At 46.4% G+C, this 18,048-nt stretch overlaps 1 protein-coding gene across 1 annotated transcript; it reads right to left on the bottom strand.

Moving 5' to 3' along the window:
* Positions 1-327: 327 nt before the first annotated feature.
* Positions 328-17,891, bottom strand: LOC130389066 (disintegrin and metalloproteinase domain-containing protein 10-like). Its single transcript, XM_056598730.1, has 16 exons — positions 17,725-17,891; positions 15,487-15,637; positions 14,145-14,263; positions 13,823-13,981; positions 11,868-11,965; positions 11,497-11,634; positions 6,894-6,986; positions 6,605-6,788; positions 4,041-4,204; positions 3,773-3,956; positions 3,458-3,608; positions 2,851-3,034; positions 1,444-1,552; positions 920-1,140; positions 700-826; positions 328-545 (listed from the first exon to the last, which is right to left on the bottom strand). The coding sequence occupies exons 1-16, from the start codon at positions 17,789-17,791 to the stop codon at positions 328-330; spliced, it is 2,367 nt and encodes a 788-aa protein (XP_056454705.1). The 5' UTR covers positions 17,792-17,891.
* Between the last annotated feature and the right edge of the window lie 157 nt (positions 17,892-18,048).

The raw sequence follows: 18,048 nt of genomic DNA, 5'->3' as shown, positions 1-18,048 counted from the left end.
CGAGCCACCGCCGTGGACTGCAAAGTTAAAGTGGTTCCAGTTGGTTTGCTTCTCCCTTCTCCCTGGAGGTTGGAGGCCCCTGGAGTCCCGGTGTCTCCCCGAGGCCCCCTGGCTCTGAGTGGATGGAGGATGTTGACGGTGGCGACGCGTTCGGCTTTTCTTTGGATGGAGGAGTGTCGTATTTTCCCACTGTAGGCACGAGGAGGAGCCAAGGCATTGAGGGGGAAGTGGGGGGGGGGGGGGTTTGAGGATCGGGGGTGGGGGGGGGGCTTAGTGTGGTGGGCAGGTGGAGGTGGCCCTGCGGGGGGAGGGAGGGGGTGGGGGCCCTCAGCGTCTCATCTGGCCCATCTGATAGTTCTCGCGGGTCTGGCGGTGGTGCCTCTGGGGCTGGGCCTGCCGGGGGGCCTGCTGCCGGTTGGCCGGGCGCTGGCCGGCCCCGTGGGCCCCGTGGGCCCCGTGGGCCGGGTGCTGGGAGTGGGGGTTCTGGGACTGGTGCTGGACCTGGGAGGCCGCCTGCTGCTGGGCTCGTCGCCTCTTCAGGGTACCTGGAGGGGCGGAGACGCTCGTCACCTTAAGGTTCGTGCCTCAGCGGTCGCGTTCATAATAGCGCCGTCACAAGGTTAACGAACACCATCAATCACCACTAGGGTCCACCCCAGCGCTGAGGGGCCTGTGAGAGCAGTCTAGAGCCGTACTCACCTGGGAGGGGCTTGGGCGGCGGGAGCTTGGGGTTGCTGCTGGGCGTGTGCACGCTGCAGATCTTGATGAAGCCGGCCATCAGCATGATGAGGGCGATGCCCATCAGCAGCACCGCCCACCAGTGGGCCTGGAGGAGACACACAGCCCCGATCAATGCCCCGGTCACATGTACACCCCCCCCACACGTCACCACAGAGAGCGAGGCCGGCTGGGTACGCACCACGATCCATTCGGCGATGTTCTCGTAGAGCTCGGGGTTGAAGATGGCCTTCTTGAGGCGGGCCAGCGGGCCGTCGGCGTCCACCAGACGGCACTTCATGAACACGTCGCAGTAGCCCTTGAAGTCGTTGCAGGGCGAGCCGGCTGGCAGCGTGGTCACCTTCTTGTTGAAGAAGCGCGCCAGTCGCTCCGAGCCCGTGCTGCTGCAGGTGTTGGGGTTCACTGTGGAGGGAACCGCGGACATCTCAGGGTTTAGAGTAGCCCAGGGTGTAGAGTAGCCCCGGGTCTAGAGGAGCCCAGGGTCTAGGGTATCACAGGGTCTAGGGTATCACAGGGTCTAGGGTATCACAGGGTCTAGGGTATCACAGATACTTTATACAGACTGCCCCTGCACTTTGTCGAAACTCGGAGTCATGCCATGCGTGAAACGCTTATTTTTTGTCTATAATATAAATATTAACTGCATTGCTTAGACGGCATGTGATACGGGAGGGGCATGATGGAGAGGGATGGAGGGGCTCTTACTCTTTTCCATGCAGCACACGTGGCAGAGCTCCGTCTCGTCCTTGCCATCCTGGCTGGCGCAGGTGCAGACCTCCAGACCGTACTTCTCACAGATGGAGCCCGAGCAGCCCTGCAGCAGGGGGAGAGAACAGATCAATGGACGGCTCCAGCAGTTACTCTAAGCATGCCGCACACTGTGGGAGGACGCAGTGGCGGAACAAGGACTTGTTTCCAATGGGGTTATGTGGAGTGCACCGGGCTCAGAAGGAGCCCAGCCCCAGACAAGGAAGGACGGTAGCTGGTGGTACAGCATGATGCCTGAGGTGTGGGACAGTGTCCGATATCCAGTACTACGGAGGCCTATGTACGGTTCCTCCGCAGTCCGTATCCAAAGCATCATCAAAATACAATACACTTCCACGTCAGCCAGGCGGAGAATAACAAGACTCTATTCCCCCCAATATTAAGTTAAAGATCCCATATCATGCTTTTTTGGGGTTAATAATTGCATTTGGGGTACTACTAGAATAGGGTTACATGCCTGTATGTAAGAAATACCCCTTATTATTGTCACACTGTTCATTTCTGCAAAACCAATTTCAGCATCTTGCAAAAACTTTCTGTTTTGCAAAATGTCGCTTTAAGGCCCCCCTCCTGAGAAGCCCAGTCTGCTGTGAATGGTCAATGCTTTGGGCCTGTGTCGTCAAATTCCGAGTCCTGAGAAGTTTTAAACTTTCCAGGCAGCCGGGAGGCGCGACTTCTGTACTTCAGCACCACCCACTGCAGAGTCTGATGTCAGACTGTCACAGAAGTAAAGTTTGAGCGCAAGCGCCCTGTTTCACACACTTATTGAAGGCCATTTTCAGTGTGCGCGAATACTCCCCCTGGCTCGGACTAGGGCTGCACAATATATCTAATTTTTATCGCAATGACGATATTGGCGTCCCACGATGACACGTAGTGTTCCCGCGATATTTTCGCGGGAAGCGTGAAAACAGGGGGAGGGGAGGGGGCGTGGCCTGGCGGCAATTTGCCGCTGAGCACAGTGTGTGGCTCCTACCACAAGGGGGTGGTAGAAATTCGAAAGATTTTTTTTTTTCAATGAATAAGCGTGGTAAATAATCGTGATATCAATATTGATCAAAATAATCGTGATAATCATTTTGGCAATAATCGTGCAGCCCTAGCTCGGACTTAGATTTTTCTAGCTTAGCAGACTTAAAACATGTACATATACGTCATATAACAGTCCAAAGCAAAGGGAAAAGTCTAAAAAGCATGATATCACCCCTTTAACGTTTCTCATGAGCACACAGATACTAAATGCCACATAACAGTGAGGATGAGAGACCCTTACATCGTCCCGCATGCCTCTGGTCACAAGACGGCGGGGCGTCCCGTCTGGAGACCAGCTCTGCCTCTACTCACCCCGTTGAGGCAGACTTGCGTCTCTCCGTGGCAGGCGGTGAAGTTGGCCTTGGGCTCCGAGGTGGGGCACATGGCAGTGACTCCGTTGCACATTCCCTGGTGCGCACACTCCGACTCGTCCCTGCACTTCTCGTTGCGGCCCTTGTAGGAGCATTCGGGGGTGCAGCAGGGGCCCTGGCTGGGGCTTGAGGGGGGCAGGATGGGAGCCGTTAACAAGACTAGAGGAACCACAGTACACAAGATGCTTCCCCGATAACGGGCCGAACCGAGGGGAAGTGACAACATAAACAGAAAGCTGAATTATACACGCTTTATATTAAATTCATATTGATGTCTCTCTGCTCATGAGACCAGATGGAGATGCTATTTTATCAGGGATTTAAAAATTAACGCTTTCAATACTCGTATGAAGACCGAGCTCCTCATCAGCGATGAACTGATAAACTGGCTACTGGCTGAACGTTTCACTGCAGATCCAGACCCATCGCGAGCCAGAATTAAGAGGTGCCGTTTATTTACAAACGGAAAGCCCGACTAATCCATTAGATTAAAATAGGCAGGGGGGTTTCGCTAAAGCCCAGGAGGTTTCCCTTCTGCCCCAGCTGACCTGCAGACTTTGTTGGGCTTCAGCTTGCACTTCTTGTTGTCGGGCTGATTGGCGTCGTAGCAGCACTGGTCCCTGCACTGGTCGCTGTAGCCGCAGTCGCACTCCTCCCCCGGCTCCACCAGCCCGTTACCACAGATGGGCTGGCCCGACTCTGAACCCGCAGAACAGAAACACACGTCAGCGATTCAGGGCTCACAGAAGGAGATCCATGACTTTGTACAGGACTGTGTTTTAACATGTGGTGCAGGGATTAAATCTGAGGTTTCACAGCAACACCGTTTTGAATCGAGACACGATGACACAGGACACACGTACCGACGAAGCAGTTGCCCCTCTTCTTCTCCAACACCTGACTGATGTTACGCACGCTGCAGCTGGAGAACTTGTTGTTGTTGAGCTTGTCTCCAGAGGTGGCGCGGGCGTACATGATGTAGTTCCCCTTCTCCTTCTTGTCCTGGCTCTTGGACTCCCCTGGGGTGCACTCTGTTCCAGAGTCATGCTGAGAGGGGATTCATGCATCAATACCGACTTACAAGAAATAAATACATGGCTTTTAAAAGCAGCAAAGGGTTTTCCAACTTACCGGGGAGCCGAAGTTGTGACCCACTTCGTGTGCGAATGTGATGTGGGAAACTTTGGGGGGTACGTGGGAGGCGTAGTTCTGCACGGTGATGATGCCCGTGTTCAAAGACTTCTTTTTCCCATCCGAGTACAGCTTGCTCTTCTCACAGATTCCTCCCGAGCTCCCTGTGAAGACGGAACAGAAACCAGAGATGTTACGTCTCAGGATTACCCGTTTGAGATCAAACCAGACACCGTGTTGCTCCCCAACCTCCGCTGTCGCTACAGGAAAGCCCCTCTGTGTATTCACTCAGAGTTTCAAAGACTCAGCTTGTTGTTATATGGATAATAATCATTCAACAATTTTTATGCCAACGCCATCCATCGATAGGCACATTGACAGAAGAACACAGTGAACACACTGAATGCGTTCACACACACACAAGTCCATCCTGGACTCGTGTGTGAACATTCGGTTTCTCCCATTGAAAGCCTTCTCAGAATTCTGAAAATAATTGGGCAACATAGCCCCTTGGGGAGGAGATTGAGTTCATGGCGAGGAAGAAGAGCTGCAGTGTGCCGAAAAAAAAAAAAAAAAAAGGAAGGTGGCGCCCAAGGAAGAAGAAGCCTTCTACGGAGCACTCAGAACGATCTTTATGGGAAATACAGTGAATAATGAAGTAAGAAGGATGAGTGCTGCCAGGATCTGTCCCATCGATGAGCTGGTCGCTTAAAATGCGTCAAATTCAGTATTATGAAATGCAGCATGTTTTTATAGTCACATTTTCTTTCTGTAAAAAACAATCTGTTCAGGTAAATTTGGAATAAATGTGGTACTTCCGTATCACAAGGTAATTGTCATTTAAGCTCCATCATGGTCATCACCATACAGATCAGAATAAAAACTCACTGCGGCTGCAGCTGTCTGCAACCAGAGAGGCAGAGCGTGAAGGTTTCCCCGGAGAGAAAGCTTTAGAAGTATTGGAACACATAAAACAAGCAGACTCAAAGCGGCCGTCCCTCCGCTGTGCATAATACCTATGACTTTAAACAACCAGTGGCCTGTGCCAACGCTGTGTAAAAAGTATAAAGCATACAGGTGCTGTTCTGGAAGGGGGACCTAAACACTGGAGGTCACACCAAGCGCCTTATTAAAACACCGCACCAGCTTTACTCTTGCCCACCTATGGTACAGTAGCTGTGATGACCCATTGTTGTCCTAGGGTACAGTACCTGTGATGAACCATTGTTGTCCTATGGTACAGTAGCTGTGATGACCCATTGTTGTCCTAAGGTACAGTAGCTGTGATGACCCATTGTTGTCCTAAGGTACAGTAGCTGTGATGACCCATTGTTGTCCTAGGGTACAGTACCTGTGATGAACCATTGTTGTCCTATGGTACAGTACCTGTGATGACCCATTGTTGTCCTAAGGTACAGTACCTGTGATGACCCATTGTTGTCCTATGGTACAGTACCTGTTATGACCCATTGTGGTACTATGGTACCTTACCTGTGATGGCCCTGCCAATTGATTCTCAACCATGGCCGATATAAGCACAACTACGAGTCTTTACTTGTGGAAGTACCAGAGACGTCTGAAAACCAGACGCAGTCGATTAGGGCTCATAATATCACCCGGAGGCACACACAGCTTTTGGCCGTGATATTATATAATATAGATATCTATATATTATATCGATAGAGCTCTTGGAGTCCTCATATGGAAACACTCACTTTCTCCTCCATGTTGTGGTTCACTCTGGACTTGCGTGAACCAGATTGTTCGTGCGAGTAAAATACGCACCATTTGTCAATTTGCGCAGCAGGTTTTCTGGCGAAACATTTTTGGCTCTAAATGCATCTCTGCATTAACTTCGTATGGATTCAAGCCGCCCCTTCTTTTTTGGTGTGGACGCACCTTTAGCCTGCTACCTCAGGTTGTGAATGAACAAGTGTTGATGAGAGCATTCTCAGGCAAGGTCTGGGCTGATTCATGTTGATTGGACATTTGTGTGCGTTGGGCTGGTTGGGATGTATATCCCATGTGATTATTTGTTCCTGCCATTATGTTAATCATATATATAACAATTGAATAATTGTGTTCAATATAATTTAAGGTTAAAGGAACATTTGTAGTAAATGTTTAATGATCGTTGTTTTTCTTCTTTCTTAAACAAATTCAATCCATGAAATAAACTATAAATTAAATATTAAGCGTTAGTGAAAGCCCCATAAAGGTTACCAGAATTCAGCACCGAAGGCTTCACTCAGAGGAGAAGACTTTCACTTTACCTTCAACCAAATTCACCAGCATGACGAGAGCCTCACTCTGATTGGCTGGAGTTTTTGAACAACTTAACGCCACGGCCATATTATAAAATAAATAAGTGGCGAGCCACGGCCAGACGGACGTTCATTGCAAACTGCAAAGGGGACACAAGGATATTCACACGAGGCAAAAAAAACGATACCATTCAAAGCAAACACTTGCCTCTATGTCTCCCAACTCTACATCACTGAACAGGGTGCGAAGGCCACCAACTTTGTCCATTCCTTAAATCCTCCTGTGGCTTCTCTTCGTACCTGCGGGGGCCCCGACCCAGGCCAAGCCCAGGACGCCGTCGTCAAAGTCCCGGTCGGTGAAGACGTAGGCCAGGCAGTAGTCGTCGTGGTTCTGCTCAGAGTTCAGCTCCAGGAACTTCTCCACGCCGATGTTGGCGAAGCGGAAGGGGTTCAGCCGGTCACGCTCGTCGCTGGTGGTGTTGATCTGCAGATCAGAGGCGGTGAGACAGAGGCTTCAGGGACCAGTCCATTTACCAAGGATCCATTCAGAAAGACCACAGTTCAAATGGTTTACAGCTCACACACTCACCCGGATCCTCTTCACCATGAAGCTGATGTTGCGAATGCCCATGAAGTCCGTGCCCTGGTAGATGGCATCGATGGCCTTCACATGGCTGGAGATCTGAGGATGAAACCGTGGCTTAGCTTAGGGATTCAGGTGTCATATTGTACTACTAATAAGGGCTGTTGGAATGAATTCCGGGAGTGGAATATGAATTGAATAATAAAAAAAAATAGAAATAGAATACTGAAACTCTACGTTGGCTATAGTAAGCACACGCAATCCTTCTCACCTTGGCCTACCACGAGTGACAACAAAATACTATCGTCTCGTCACACCTGATTAACAATAAAGTTTTCCCGCATGTTAAAGATCCCATGCCATTCTATTTTATGATGCTTTAATATAGGTATTAGTGGGCCACAAAACACAGTATTCAAAGACGTCCCCGAAATTCAGCTGGTGGCAGAGTTACAGTCACTCCGAAACAGTCGCACATTGAGCTTCCCCCAAACGCGCTGTTTCGGTGGGCGTGTCAAGGCAGGTCAAGGAGGGGGTTGGGGTGTGGCCCTGAGCAGCTTGTAGCCACTACCATGCGCTCTGTATACGGTGGGCGTGTCAAGGCAGGTCAAGGAGGGGGTGGGGGTGTGGCCCTGAGCAGCTTGTAGCCACTGACAGTACCATGCGCTCTGTTTACGGTGGATGTATCGCAATGGCTCGTAGAAACCCATATTATACATAGATATCTATATCATATATATAATATTATCACCTGGCCCTGAGCAGCTTGTAGCCACGGTACCATGCGCTCTGTTTACGGTGGATGTATCGCAATGGCTCTTAGAAACCCATATTATACATAGATATCTATATCATATAATATATAATATATATTATCACGGCCAAAAGCTGTGTGAGCCTCCAGACGATAGGTTATTATGAATCTCAAACGACCGCGTCTACTTCAGATTGATGTGGAAGTGGAAGAACCAGAGACGTCGGAGAACCCGACGAAGTCCTTTGTGATTCATTATATCGTCTGGACGCGCACACAGCTTTTGGCCGTGATGTATTATTTGAGATAGATATCTATGTATTATATGATATTATTTAGATATAGAGCAGAGCTCCAGGTCTGTAACGCAAGTGTTGTACACTTCCTTGTTATTTGGATAACCGTTCTGCTGTTGGTGTTATGGCATAACACGTCGGACTCTCGTCTCGGTATTTCTACAACGAGACTCGTAGTGGGGGTTATCTCAGCCATGGTTGAGAATGAATTGGGGAAAGGAACTTTGGCTTTGACTCCCTGAAGTAGGCTACATGAACCACGACATGGAGGAGAAGGGGATTGTTGGCCGCGAATGTATCCCTATTGAGCCCTGCTTCCCGCCGCCTCGGCAGCGGTCAGCGCTAATCACCGCATCCTGAAGCCGAGGCGGTGGTCCATCGGCAGCGAGGAGGCTCCGGCGGGAGACGACCGCGGTCAAAATCCCTTTTCTCCTCCATGTCGTGGTTCATGACTTCAGGGAGTCAAAGCCAAAGTTCCTTTCCCCAATTCATTCTCACCATGGCTGAGATAACCCCCACTACGGGTCTAGTTGTAGAAATACCATAGACGAGAGTCCAACAGCAGAACGGTTATCCAAATAACAAGGAAGTGTAGGCCTACAACACTTGCGTTACAGTCCTGGAGCTCTATATCTAAATAATATCATATAATACATAGATATCTATATCAAATAATACATATTATCACGGCCAAAAGCTGTGTGCACGTGCAGACGATATAATGAATCACAAAGGACTTCGTCGGGTTCTCCGACGTCTCTGGTTCTTCCACATCAATCTGTAGTAGACAGAACCGCGCGCTGCCTGCTGCCTGCTGTCTGCTGTCGGCGCAAGGCACCACCGCCCGGCTGCCCGCTGCCGGGCGGTGGTGCTTCGCGGCGGTGGTGCCTCGCGCTGCGGCAACCGGCGGCAGGCAGCATGTCGCAGTTCATGTACTTCGATGTCGTTCTGCCATTGCATTCAAAATTCTGTAACTAGCCTGTTACTACGAACTAAGCAACTACCATACACGTATGAGCATTTAGCACTAGCTCAATCACGACTCCTTCAGAATTCTTGTGGGTGGTTACGAACCAACCAAGTGGGCAGGGCCATGAATAATAGTTTGACAACGCTACGTCACAGTGTCACCTTATCCTGATCGGCTCATTTCTTCTGCCATTTTCCTTTCATTGCCTATTGCATTCAGCAGACAAACTGCATAGATTTCAAACTTACCACAGCTCACAAACTTATTCAGACCTATGTCATTTAACAAACAACAGGAAAAATGTGATTTTAATGGCATGGGCTCTTTAAAGGTATTTAAATAAGCCACGATGCAAACATGGATCCGGGGCCGTATTACAGAAACTTCCTATCTTAAGTTAAGATAGGAGAAGTGTCAGATAGGATTTTTCTCAATTAGGTATTACAGAAACATATCCTATCTTAATTTAGGAATCCTATCTTATCTCAGGTTAAGATATCCAAAGTAGGCGATCTAGCATCGAAATTCAGCTTCTATGTCTTTTACCTAGCAACAGATGAAGCTTACATGCGTATCCAATATTATTTAACTATCCGTTGACGCAACGGAGACGGAAAGCGCTGTGATTGGTCCTCTAACAAAATAATTTCCGGAATCACTTTGCACCTTATTTACTTTGTACATTGTTTACTTTGCTCATTAAGGACCAATAAAACATCAAACAAGTTTTGTAAAGCTTTGGAAGTTTATTTAAAACACTATTCACATGGTTTGTAGTCAACATAAAAGATCGATCGGGCGGCGAATTGCATTGCGTATCCGACATCCCGACGGCGAACTCTGAATGCTCGAGGGGTCTCCGTAGTTACGGAGTCGGATTACGGATTAAGCCTTTCAACCAACATATTTCGTCGATCACCATTAGGCCTACGTCTACAATTTTGCTGCGCTACATGTAATAAAAGTGCTGCAATCTCGCTAATTTGTAACAGTAAATGACAGTTAGGAGAGCTGATCGGTCATCCTAAAGTTAGGACAGTTTATTTGGGATTTTGGTAATTTAGGATATTTCTGTAATACACATTTCCTGTCTGGAGTTAAGATAAGAACCCTGACTTTAGGATCGGCCTTTCTGTAATGACTTTTTTCGTAAATCCGATCCTATCCCTTGTTACCATAGATACCAAAGAGATAAAATAGGATTTTCGAGTTAGGAAGTTTCTGTAATACGGCACCATATATTCACGTACCGAGTTGAAATTAAACATGGGCTCTCAGCGTTCACTGCTATCAAGGTGAATTATCAATTAGGGATGGGCGATATGGCCTAAAATCCATATTGCGATATACATTGCAACCTATTGCGATAACGATATATATCACGATATATAAATCATAATAGAACCATTTCAGAACAGGTTACATAGACTCTAAGGAAAGTCAAACTGCTAAATGTATAAAACAAAAGAAGAAAGAAACTTAGTATGTCGTTATGTCGTATTTATTGCAAAACTAATCATACAACATAATGTTGTAGCTGCTGAGACTTTAAAAAAGAAAAAAATCTTCTGTGTAATGACGTATACTTCTCTTAATGAAATTAAAACTGGTGGGGTCTTGTTAATAAAGAAACGGATCCTGTGATTTAGGGAAATACGTCCAGTATTAGGCATGGCTATTTTAAATAAAGAAAAATCTTCCAAGTGTGTGCACAGATACTTGCTATTAAAACATTACCAAAAACACGTGCAAATTGACGCGTTCTTTGAAATGAAACATGAAATGAGCGCAATCACCAGTCCTGCCGTTCGCTTCAGCCATACTTTACTTAGATGACGATGATGCGTTGAAGCCGGTTGGAGCTCATGGCTCTTTAAATTTCGCGGGTCTCGGATGATGCGTTGCAGCCGGTTGCAGCCGGTTGCAGCTCGTGGCTCTTTTTAAAATTCGCGGGTCGCGGATGATGCGTTGCAGACGGTTGAGCCTCGTGGCTCTTTATATTCGCGAGTCATGGATAGATCGAGTTAAAACCATACATTATCGCGATAGAGCAATATAAGTAAAATCTCTATCGTAGCCCATTTTTTATCGTTCATATCGTATATCGTTTATTTCGCGCATTCCTATTATCAATGCATATAACAGATAACGATAACTTGGTCTATGAATATGGTCACTACTATGGATTCAGCAAGAACACCGTTTTTAGAAACGTCAATAGGCTGTTACCTCCACCCTGACCTGCAATTTGAACAGTGGCCATTGGGACTGGAACAAACTCGACAAAGATACCCGATTGCGATTGGTTACATCGATTTATTTCACCACTTACCTGGGTGCATAAATTAATGTTGCTTTATCGCAAAACGGATTAGAGAGGAAGGTTGACAGCTCTGATACTGATTGACTAGGCATGGTATTTTCTAGGAGGTACTATTTCGTCTTTTAGTCTCAAAGCTACAGGTTGCAAAGTTATTGATAGTTTGGTTGTTGCTCGGTGAGATAGGGCTTCACAGAGGCCAGCAGGTCGACGGCAGACCTCAACCCCCTCAACACCAGACCCTCCTGCTAGTGTGACCCTGGGCTCACCTGGGCGATGACCGCCTCCCTGGTCTTGTAGTACTTGAAGAAGAGGTGGTCGGTCTGGATGAAGAGCTGGCAGGTGTTCTTCTCCGCCTGCGCCATCCTCTTCCTCCTCAGCAGCATGGGGTCCAGAGAGACCTCCTCCTGCCAGGGAGGAAGAGTTGAACACACAGATGAATAAAACATCAGGAACTTCAGGATGAGTGCAGGTAAATAAATGATGTTGGCTATTTTTAGGTAAGTGTTCCATGATACGATGCATTCATGACTATACATGTTGATTCTTAGTTAAAAAGTACACCCATCACAAAAGGCACATTGCTGTGAAATAAATTGAAACGTCATTAAAAACAACAACTGAGTGTACTGTGCTTTACCGTAGAATCCTCTACAGCTGAGGTCTGGAACCTCTTCATCCTGTCGAACACAGAGTGGTCCGCACAGCCCCCTTCTGGCCCATACTTGTGTGGGTAGTCTAGAGGAGAGAGCAAGAGAGGTAGAGGATACGCTGTGCGACTGCTAGCTCAGAGGTTCAGGGTTCATACCCCAATGTCCGCAGACGACTGATAAAGGCTGGCTAGACAGGTGTCAACTCCGCTCATTTTCAGGTGCATCCATCAGGCAAACTATCACAGGACAGCCACCCTTGCGCAAGATGCTCAACCTGTACCTGCCCTTTAATGACTGCAGGGTGCGAGTGCGTTTTTTGACAGCGACCCGGGCTAGGCCAGTTAGCAACTGAGAGCTGCAAAGGTAGGGCCCTATAGTTTTTCTAACAGAATCAGGGGCCGTCACTTAAAATGTAGGTTATAAAAGCTGTATAGGGCCCTGAATTAAGTTAAAAGAGCCAACTAGATATTTGAAAACATGGGCGGTAAGAATGATAAAAAAGATATCCACAACTAGAGCAGTCTTACAAAAGAAGCTGATCATTTACAGTCTTAGAATGCTGCGTTTTCACCAACCTTAAAATAGATTAAATTGAAATAAATTACAATATATAATATCAAAGATTTCCCTCTACATAAATGTATGCTTCCTTTGACATTCTTGGTGCAGCAACAAAGCCATAATGTGAAATTCTTTCAATTAAAGCCTTCTTGATTGACGTCCAAAAATTTGAAATAGGATATCAGCGGTTGAAAAAAAAAAAAAAGCCCATGAAGAATGAATGCGCACCTCCAGAAATGCAGGAGATAACAATTTGAAGACTTTTCCAATTTAGCAGCCTGAAATACTTTGGATTTCAGAGCGCAACAGTCAGGGTGAAAAGATAAGCAGGAGTCGAAGGGTTCAGATGGCTTCTGCGATCACTCTGTTTAAAGAGGAAATCTCAGACCTGCTAGGTTCCTATTATGCGTTCACATTAAGAACAGATGTCGCCGGTGAGCTCTCCTACCATTATGTATACGTTTCCAACAATGCTTTCCTTCTGTAACCGTAGTTAAAAAAAAAAAATAAGAATACATTTAACAAAAGGCTGAGATGCTGAGGTCCTGATGGCCACCATGCCGTCTATACACACTGCACTGTCAGTCACTTACAGTGGTAAAGGCGTGTCTGATGATGATTAAACCCTTAATATAGATTGAGAGCAGGCGACAGATATAGAGAGTGAGATAGGCAGACCAACAACACAAGTCCAATTACAGAGGACAATGCTACTTAACACTGTGAGTCGGTCACTCTATTTCAGGCAGCGTCTCCAGGCCAGATAACAGTCTTGCATGTCATGGTACGAGGTACACTGAGTCTCTCCTTCCTCACCTCCTTAGCCCTCGTCATCTCTCCTGGCCATTAACCTCTCTCCCTACCGCCCACCCTTCCCACCGACCCCTCCGCGTATCCAGAGATGACCAGACCCCACAGGGGGCAGGGCTGGTGAGTGAGCAGGACTGTGGAGGGTGTCGGGAGGGTGTGTGTGTGTGTGTGTTTGTGCTGGCGGGGACAACAGTGTGTAGACGGCTTAATTGAGCCGTGCAGCCCTGGGGAGAACGGCCTTGTTACTCAGCTAATGAGCAGCCTGGGTATGCCGGCTCCTTGAAGAAGGGTTCGGGGGGGGTTTACATAAACATATCACTTCCAGTCTGTCTCAGCTTAGGCTGGGAAAACAGTGTTCACACCCCTCTCTCTCTCTCTGTGTGTGTGTGTGTGTGTGTGTGTGTGTGTGTGTGTGTGTGTGTGTGTGTGTGTGTGTGTGGTGTGTGTTGTGTGTTGTGTGGTGTGTGAGGTTGTGGTGTGTGTTGTGTGTGTGTTGTGTGTGTGTGTGTGTGGTGTGTGTGTGTGTGTGTGTGTGTGTGTGTGTGTGTGTGTGTGTGTGTGTGTGACGCACTGATGTCGTCCTCGTGGTAGATGACCGAGTGGAAGGGGACGTCCTTGTCGTTCAGGTATCTCTCGGCTGGCTCCACGTAGTAGGTGCCCTGGTAGGTCTGGATGAAGCCCTCGAACTTGCCCTCCACCACAGAGCCGTGGCTCAGGGTACCCTTCTCCCCTGAGGAGACAGAGAGGAGGGGTTACTGGAAACACACACACACACACACACACACACACCAACACACACACACCCACAACACACACACACACACCACACCACACCACCACACACACACACACACACACACACACACACACACACACACACAGCTAGAGCTCACCGTAGATTTCCCCTGTGTATATATGGGAAGTATCATAAGGTATCTCAGTGCCCGAGATGTCCACCTTTAGGTCTTGGGCAAATATGGTGGTGTCTCTCTTCATCCGCAGATTAAATTGTCTGCAATGAGGAATTATTTCATTAGACAGAGGGCAAATTTAGACTTAAGAAGACACTGGAACACACTGCATCATGTTTTGCCTCCCTGGCTCCCTAGACTATAGTCATACTTTAGAGAAAGGAAAATGCCCATCAACAAGTATAATACAAATGGTGTTTGGCTGTTAAGCCCAAGAATGACAAATAGTTTTCTGTTGAATTATTGAAGAGCAGAAAAATGAGGGCGTGAAACCATTTTTTGTGGTTGTTGACAGGGAGATATTGTAAACAGTGCAACGCGGATGACACTAACCCTAACCCTTTTTTTTTAAATGCAGGTACGTATGGAATACAGGGTGTGTGTGTGTGTGTGTGTGTGTGTGTGTGTGTGTGTGTGTGTGTGTGTGTGTGTGTGTGTGTTGAAAGCAATGCTTCATTAACAGTTAAACAATCAGTTTTCAAACACAAGATCTGCTCAATTACATATATATTAAAAAAAACATCAAATGTTGTATAATTCAGGGTTTACAAATCTGAAAAGCCCTTCTCAGCATTTCTCAGGATGAAGAGGTATTAATAGCTTATAATAATCGAAGCTGTTAATTCCAGAACCCAGCTACGCATATCTATAGTGCGTGAAGCAATGAGAGGTTGGAATGAAATGTATTTCCAACTGATCAATCAAGCGCAAAAAACCCAAAATAAAGACTACAACGCTGCCAGGGGAGACCTGTGTGTTGACAAAAGAATCAACATCTCCCACCCAATCTCTGGTGTTCCTCCTCTCTTCTTCATTTCCTTCCCTGTTGAACAGAATCTATCCATCCATCCATCTTTGGCACAGCAGACCCTGCCACAGGCAGGAAGACAAGCGCAATGTACGCCAAGCTCCAGGCCAGATGGTCTCCTCTCGCTCCATCAACCAACTGAGTATGGCTGGACACGTTCATGCAGATCACCCACCACAGACCCCTTCTCCTCAACAGCAGCCACGCAGGGCTCTGTTACAGCAAGGCGACCTCGCCAAGAAAACAAATGGAAATTATAGCTACTAAATATAACGACGACTATAACCAGCAATACTACAAAGAAAACTCATCCAAAAACAAACTATTTCAATCCACTCTCTAAGCGCATGTGTCACTCTAATTACACACAGCGCGTTGCATAAGCAATGGAAACTGCCTGGTTGGTGATTATGGCGGCGTGCCAGAGTGAAATAAATAAATATAATGATCACATACCTTCCGTGTGCGTGGAAATCTAAGTGGAGGAACTTGTCCTCGTGGGAGAGGGCCCTCTTGACTCTCTGGTGCTTGTCGTCCACTGGGTCCGTGTCGTAGGACAGACCCTCATAGTGGCGGATGTACTTGTTCAGGGGATTCCCATAGTGTCCTGTGGGGTTCACACACAAAACACCTTTCCTTCAGAATAGGTTTCTTATTTGTTTTTTTTTACCATTAAAGCAAATACAGTTCAACAAAAACACTGATTTGGTTGTGAAAATGTAGTACGAGTGTTAGCCCTGCTACTAAGATGAGGCAACATTTTATTTTAGTATGCTTTTGGTGTATATTTTTATAACTAAAACTTAACAAGAATCTTTAGTGATTATGCTTCTTTCAATATACTATCAAGTTATAACATTATTTGGCATTATCAAACAGCTGCAGTCAAAAAACACGTTTTTAGGACAGATTATTAATAATAAAACTAGTCGCAGACGATAAAATAGCTCACAACTGAATGTTAATGTGTTATTTTTTGTTTTTCATATTAATGGGTCAATTTCAAAAGTCATCAAAACCTGAGCATTAGGGAATATGTTCTTAGGGCCTACATGACATGTCATGACTTTTTTCTCCTTCAATATAGACTACTGCATTTCACTATTCAATGTATATGAAATAAGGCTAAAATCAATGTCACATACAAATATGGTCAAGCAGACCAGAATTCCCTTTCAGTCACAAAACATTTAAGTCTGAACCATTACGTTACATTTTCCACCTATACGAGAACAATAAGTAAAATGACAATATTGTTTGTGTTATGGGTTTGAATAGAAAGGATACAACATTAATTCATATATGAATATTGATTAAGGTCATGAACTGTGGGAATGTGTACGATCAACGTTACCGTTGAAAGACAGTTAAAACCAGTTTGACCAGAATTGAAAGTATTGTGAAATTAACAATACAGTATATTTTGCAACAGTACTAACCTATTCAAGACACAACTAAAGAGGATAAGCATGAAGAGAAGAACCATACACAGTGGGCTGCTGCACTGCATGGACAGCTAGGACACATCACCCACAGCAATATTAAAGTCAACATTGTCATAACTAACACGTTACATGAAGAGAGTATATGTGCCACCGATGATCATATACGTTACCTAAAGTTATTGTAACGCTAGTTGACGTTACAATGGCGCTAGTTAACGATACAACAACGTTAGTTAACGTTACTACCTGACTGTGACATTAGGTAAGGTTAGAATAAGGCAGTAACCTGGTAACCTTATTGTAATGTTAGTTAACGCTACAATAGGCAGTACCGTTAACTAGCGTTATTGTAACGTTAGGAATAGGATCATCGGTGGCGCACAGAATTATTAAAGGTATACAACCTATATCAAACCGATACTTTTATACCTAACGTTACAATAAGGCAGTAATATAACTAACTGAACGTTAGTGAACGTTACTGCACTATTGTAACGTTAGGTATGCACTCATCGGATACCATCATGTAGGTTTATAACATAACCACATCTGTAAGCAGCAAAAAGAGTAACGTCAACCCATGACAGTATGCCTCCAATAAGAAATGTCATAATACTGCATGACCTAAAACCCCACAGAACATGTCATGATATCTAACGACATGTCCGTTATTACGCTTTAACAGACAGCGTCCTCGTTCGCTCCAGGGTAGCCTAGCCGTGGACCCATCCATATAGCCAGCGTCCTCGTTAGCTCCAGTATAGCCTAGCCGTGGACCCATCCATATAGACGTCTTCCTCGCTAGCTCTAGGCTAGCCTAGCCGTGAACCCCATCCATATAGACAGCGTTCTCATTAGCTCCTGGCAAACGCTATGCTAACCTAGCCATGGACTCCTCCACATCTCAACTCACAACAATGGCTGTCGGCGGTGTTTTCACCAAAACAAAACCCTTAACGAGCCCAACAGAAACCAAAGAGTTGAAAACACATTCCGTTACACAGACGAAAGCTGCACCGTTAAACGAGCTGAACAAGCCAAAGGATCAACCATGATGAATTCGTCTGTTAACGGGACCAATCCAACAATAAGGACGCGGTGTTCGGCATAACAAGCAGGCCCCGGTTCGCTCCCACCGCTAGCCTAGCCTGCTAGCCCCTCCTAGCTTTGCGCTATCTCTCAGCTCATCGGGCTTAATTCGCCCAGTGAACACCACTTATGTCGCGTTCGCTGCGGTCGCCTTGCTTACCTTGAGCGTTGTTCAGTAGACATACAAAGAAGAATGTTTTAAAGAGAAGCATATCTGATAAATCCATTGTTAGAGCATCGATGCCGTTGTCACTTCTCGTCCTCCTTAGATAGGCGCAGACGCCCTGTGTTTATCGCCGCAGCTTCCTCGCCGCCGCCTCCCTCTACTTTCGGACGCCTCTACGTCACAAGCACTGTTGTCATCCCGTCACACAATTCGCCTTTAATTTTTTGTTTTGTTAAAATCCTTTTTTTTTTACAAACCTTTTCACAATTGCAGAAATGTGCATTACAAATTCCATGAGTTTCAGTCATTCAATAACTA

The sequence above is a fragment of the Gadus chalcogrammus genome, chromosome 9, assembly GCF_026213295.1.
Source record: "Gadus chalcogrammus isolate NIFS_2021 chromosome 9, NIFS_Gcha_1.0, whole genome shotgun sequence".
Classification (NCBI taxonomy): Eukaryota; Metazoa; Chordata; class Actinopteri; order Gadiformes; family Gadidae; genus Gadus; species Gadus chalcogrammus.
The sequence above is the reverse complement of the archived record's forward strand: the minus strand, read 5'-3'. Positions and strand labels throughout refer to the sequence as shown.

Coding starts and splice junctions, on each gene's coding strand:
- LOC130389066 (XM_056598730.1), bottom strand. CDS start 17,791: ATGGATTTATCAGATATGCTTCTCTTTAAAACATTCTTCTTTGTATGT. Junction 6,987..11,496: donor GGGAGGCGGTCATCGCCCAG/GTGAGCCCAGGG, acceptor TTTCATCCTCAG/ATCTCCAGCCATGTGAAGGC. Junction 3,609..3,772: donor GAGGGGCAACTGCTTCGTCG/GTACGTGTGTCC, acceptor CTGCGGGTTCAG/AGTCGGGCCAGCCCATCTGT.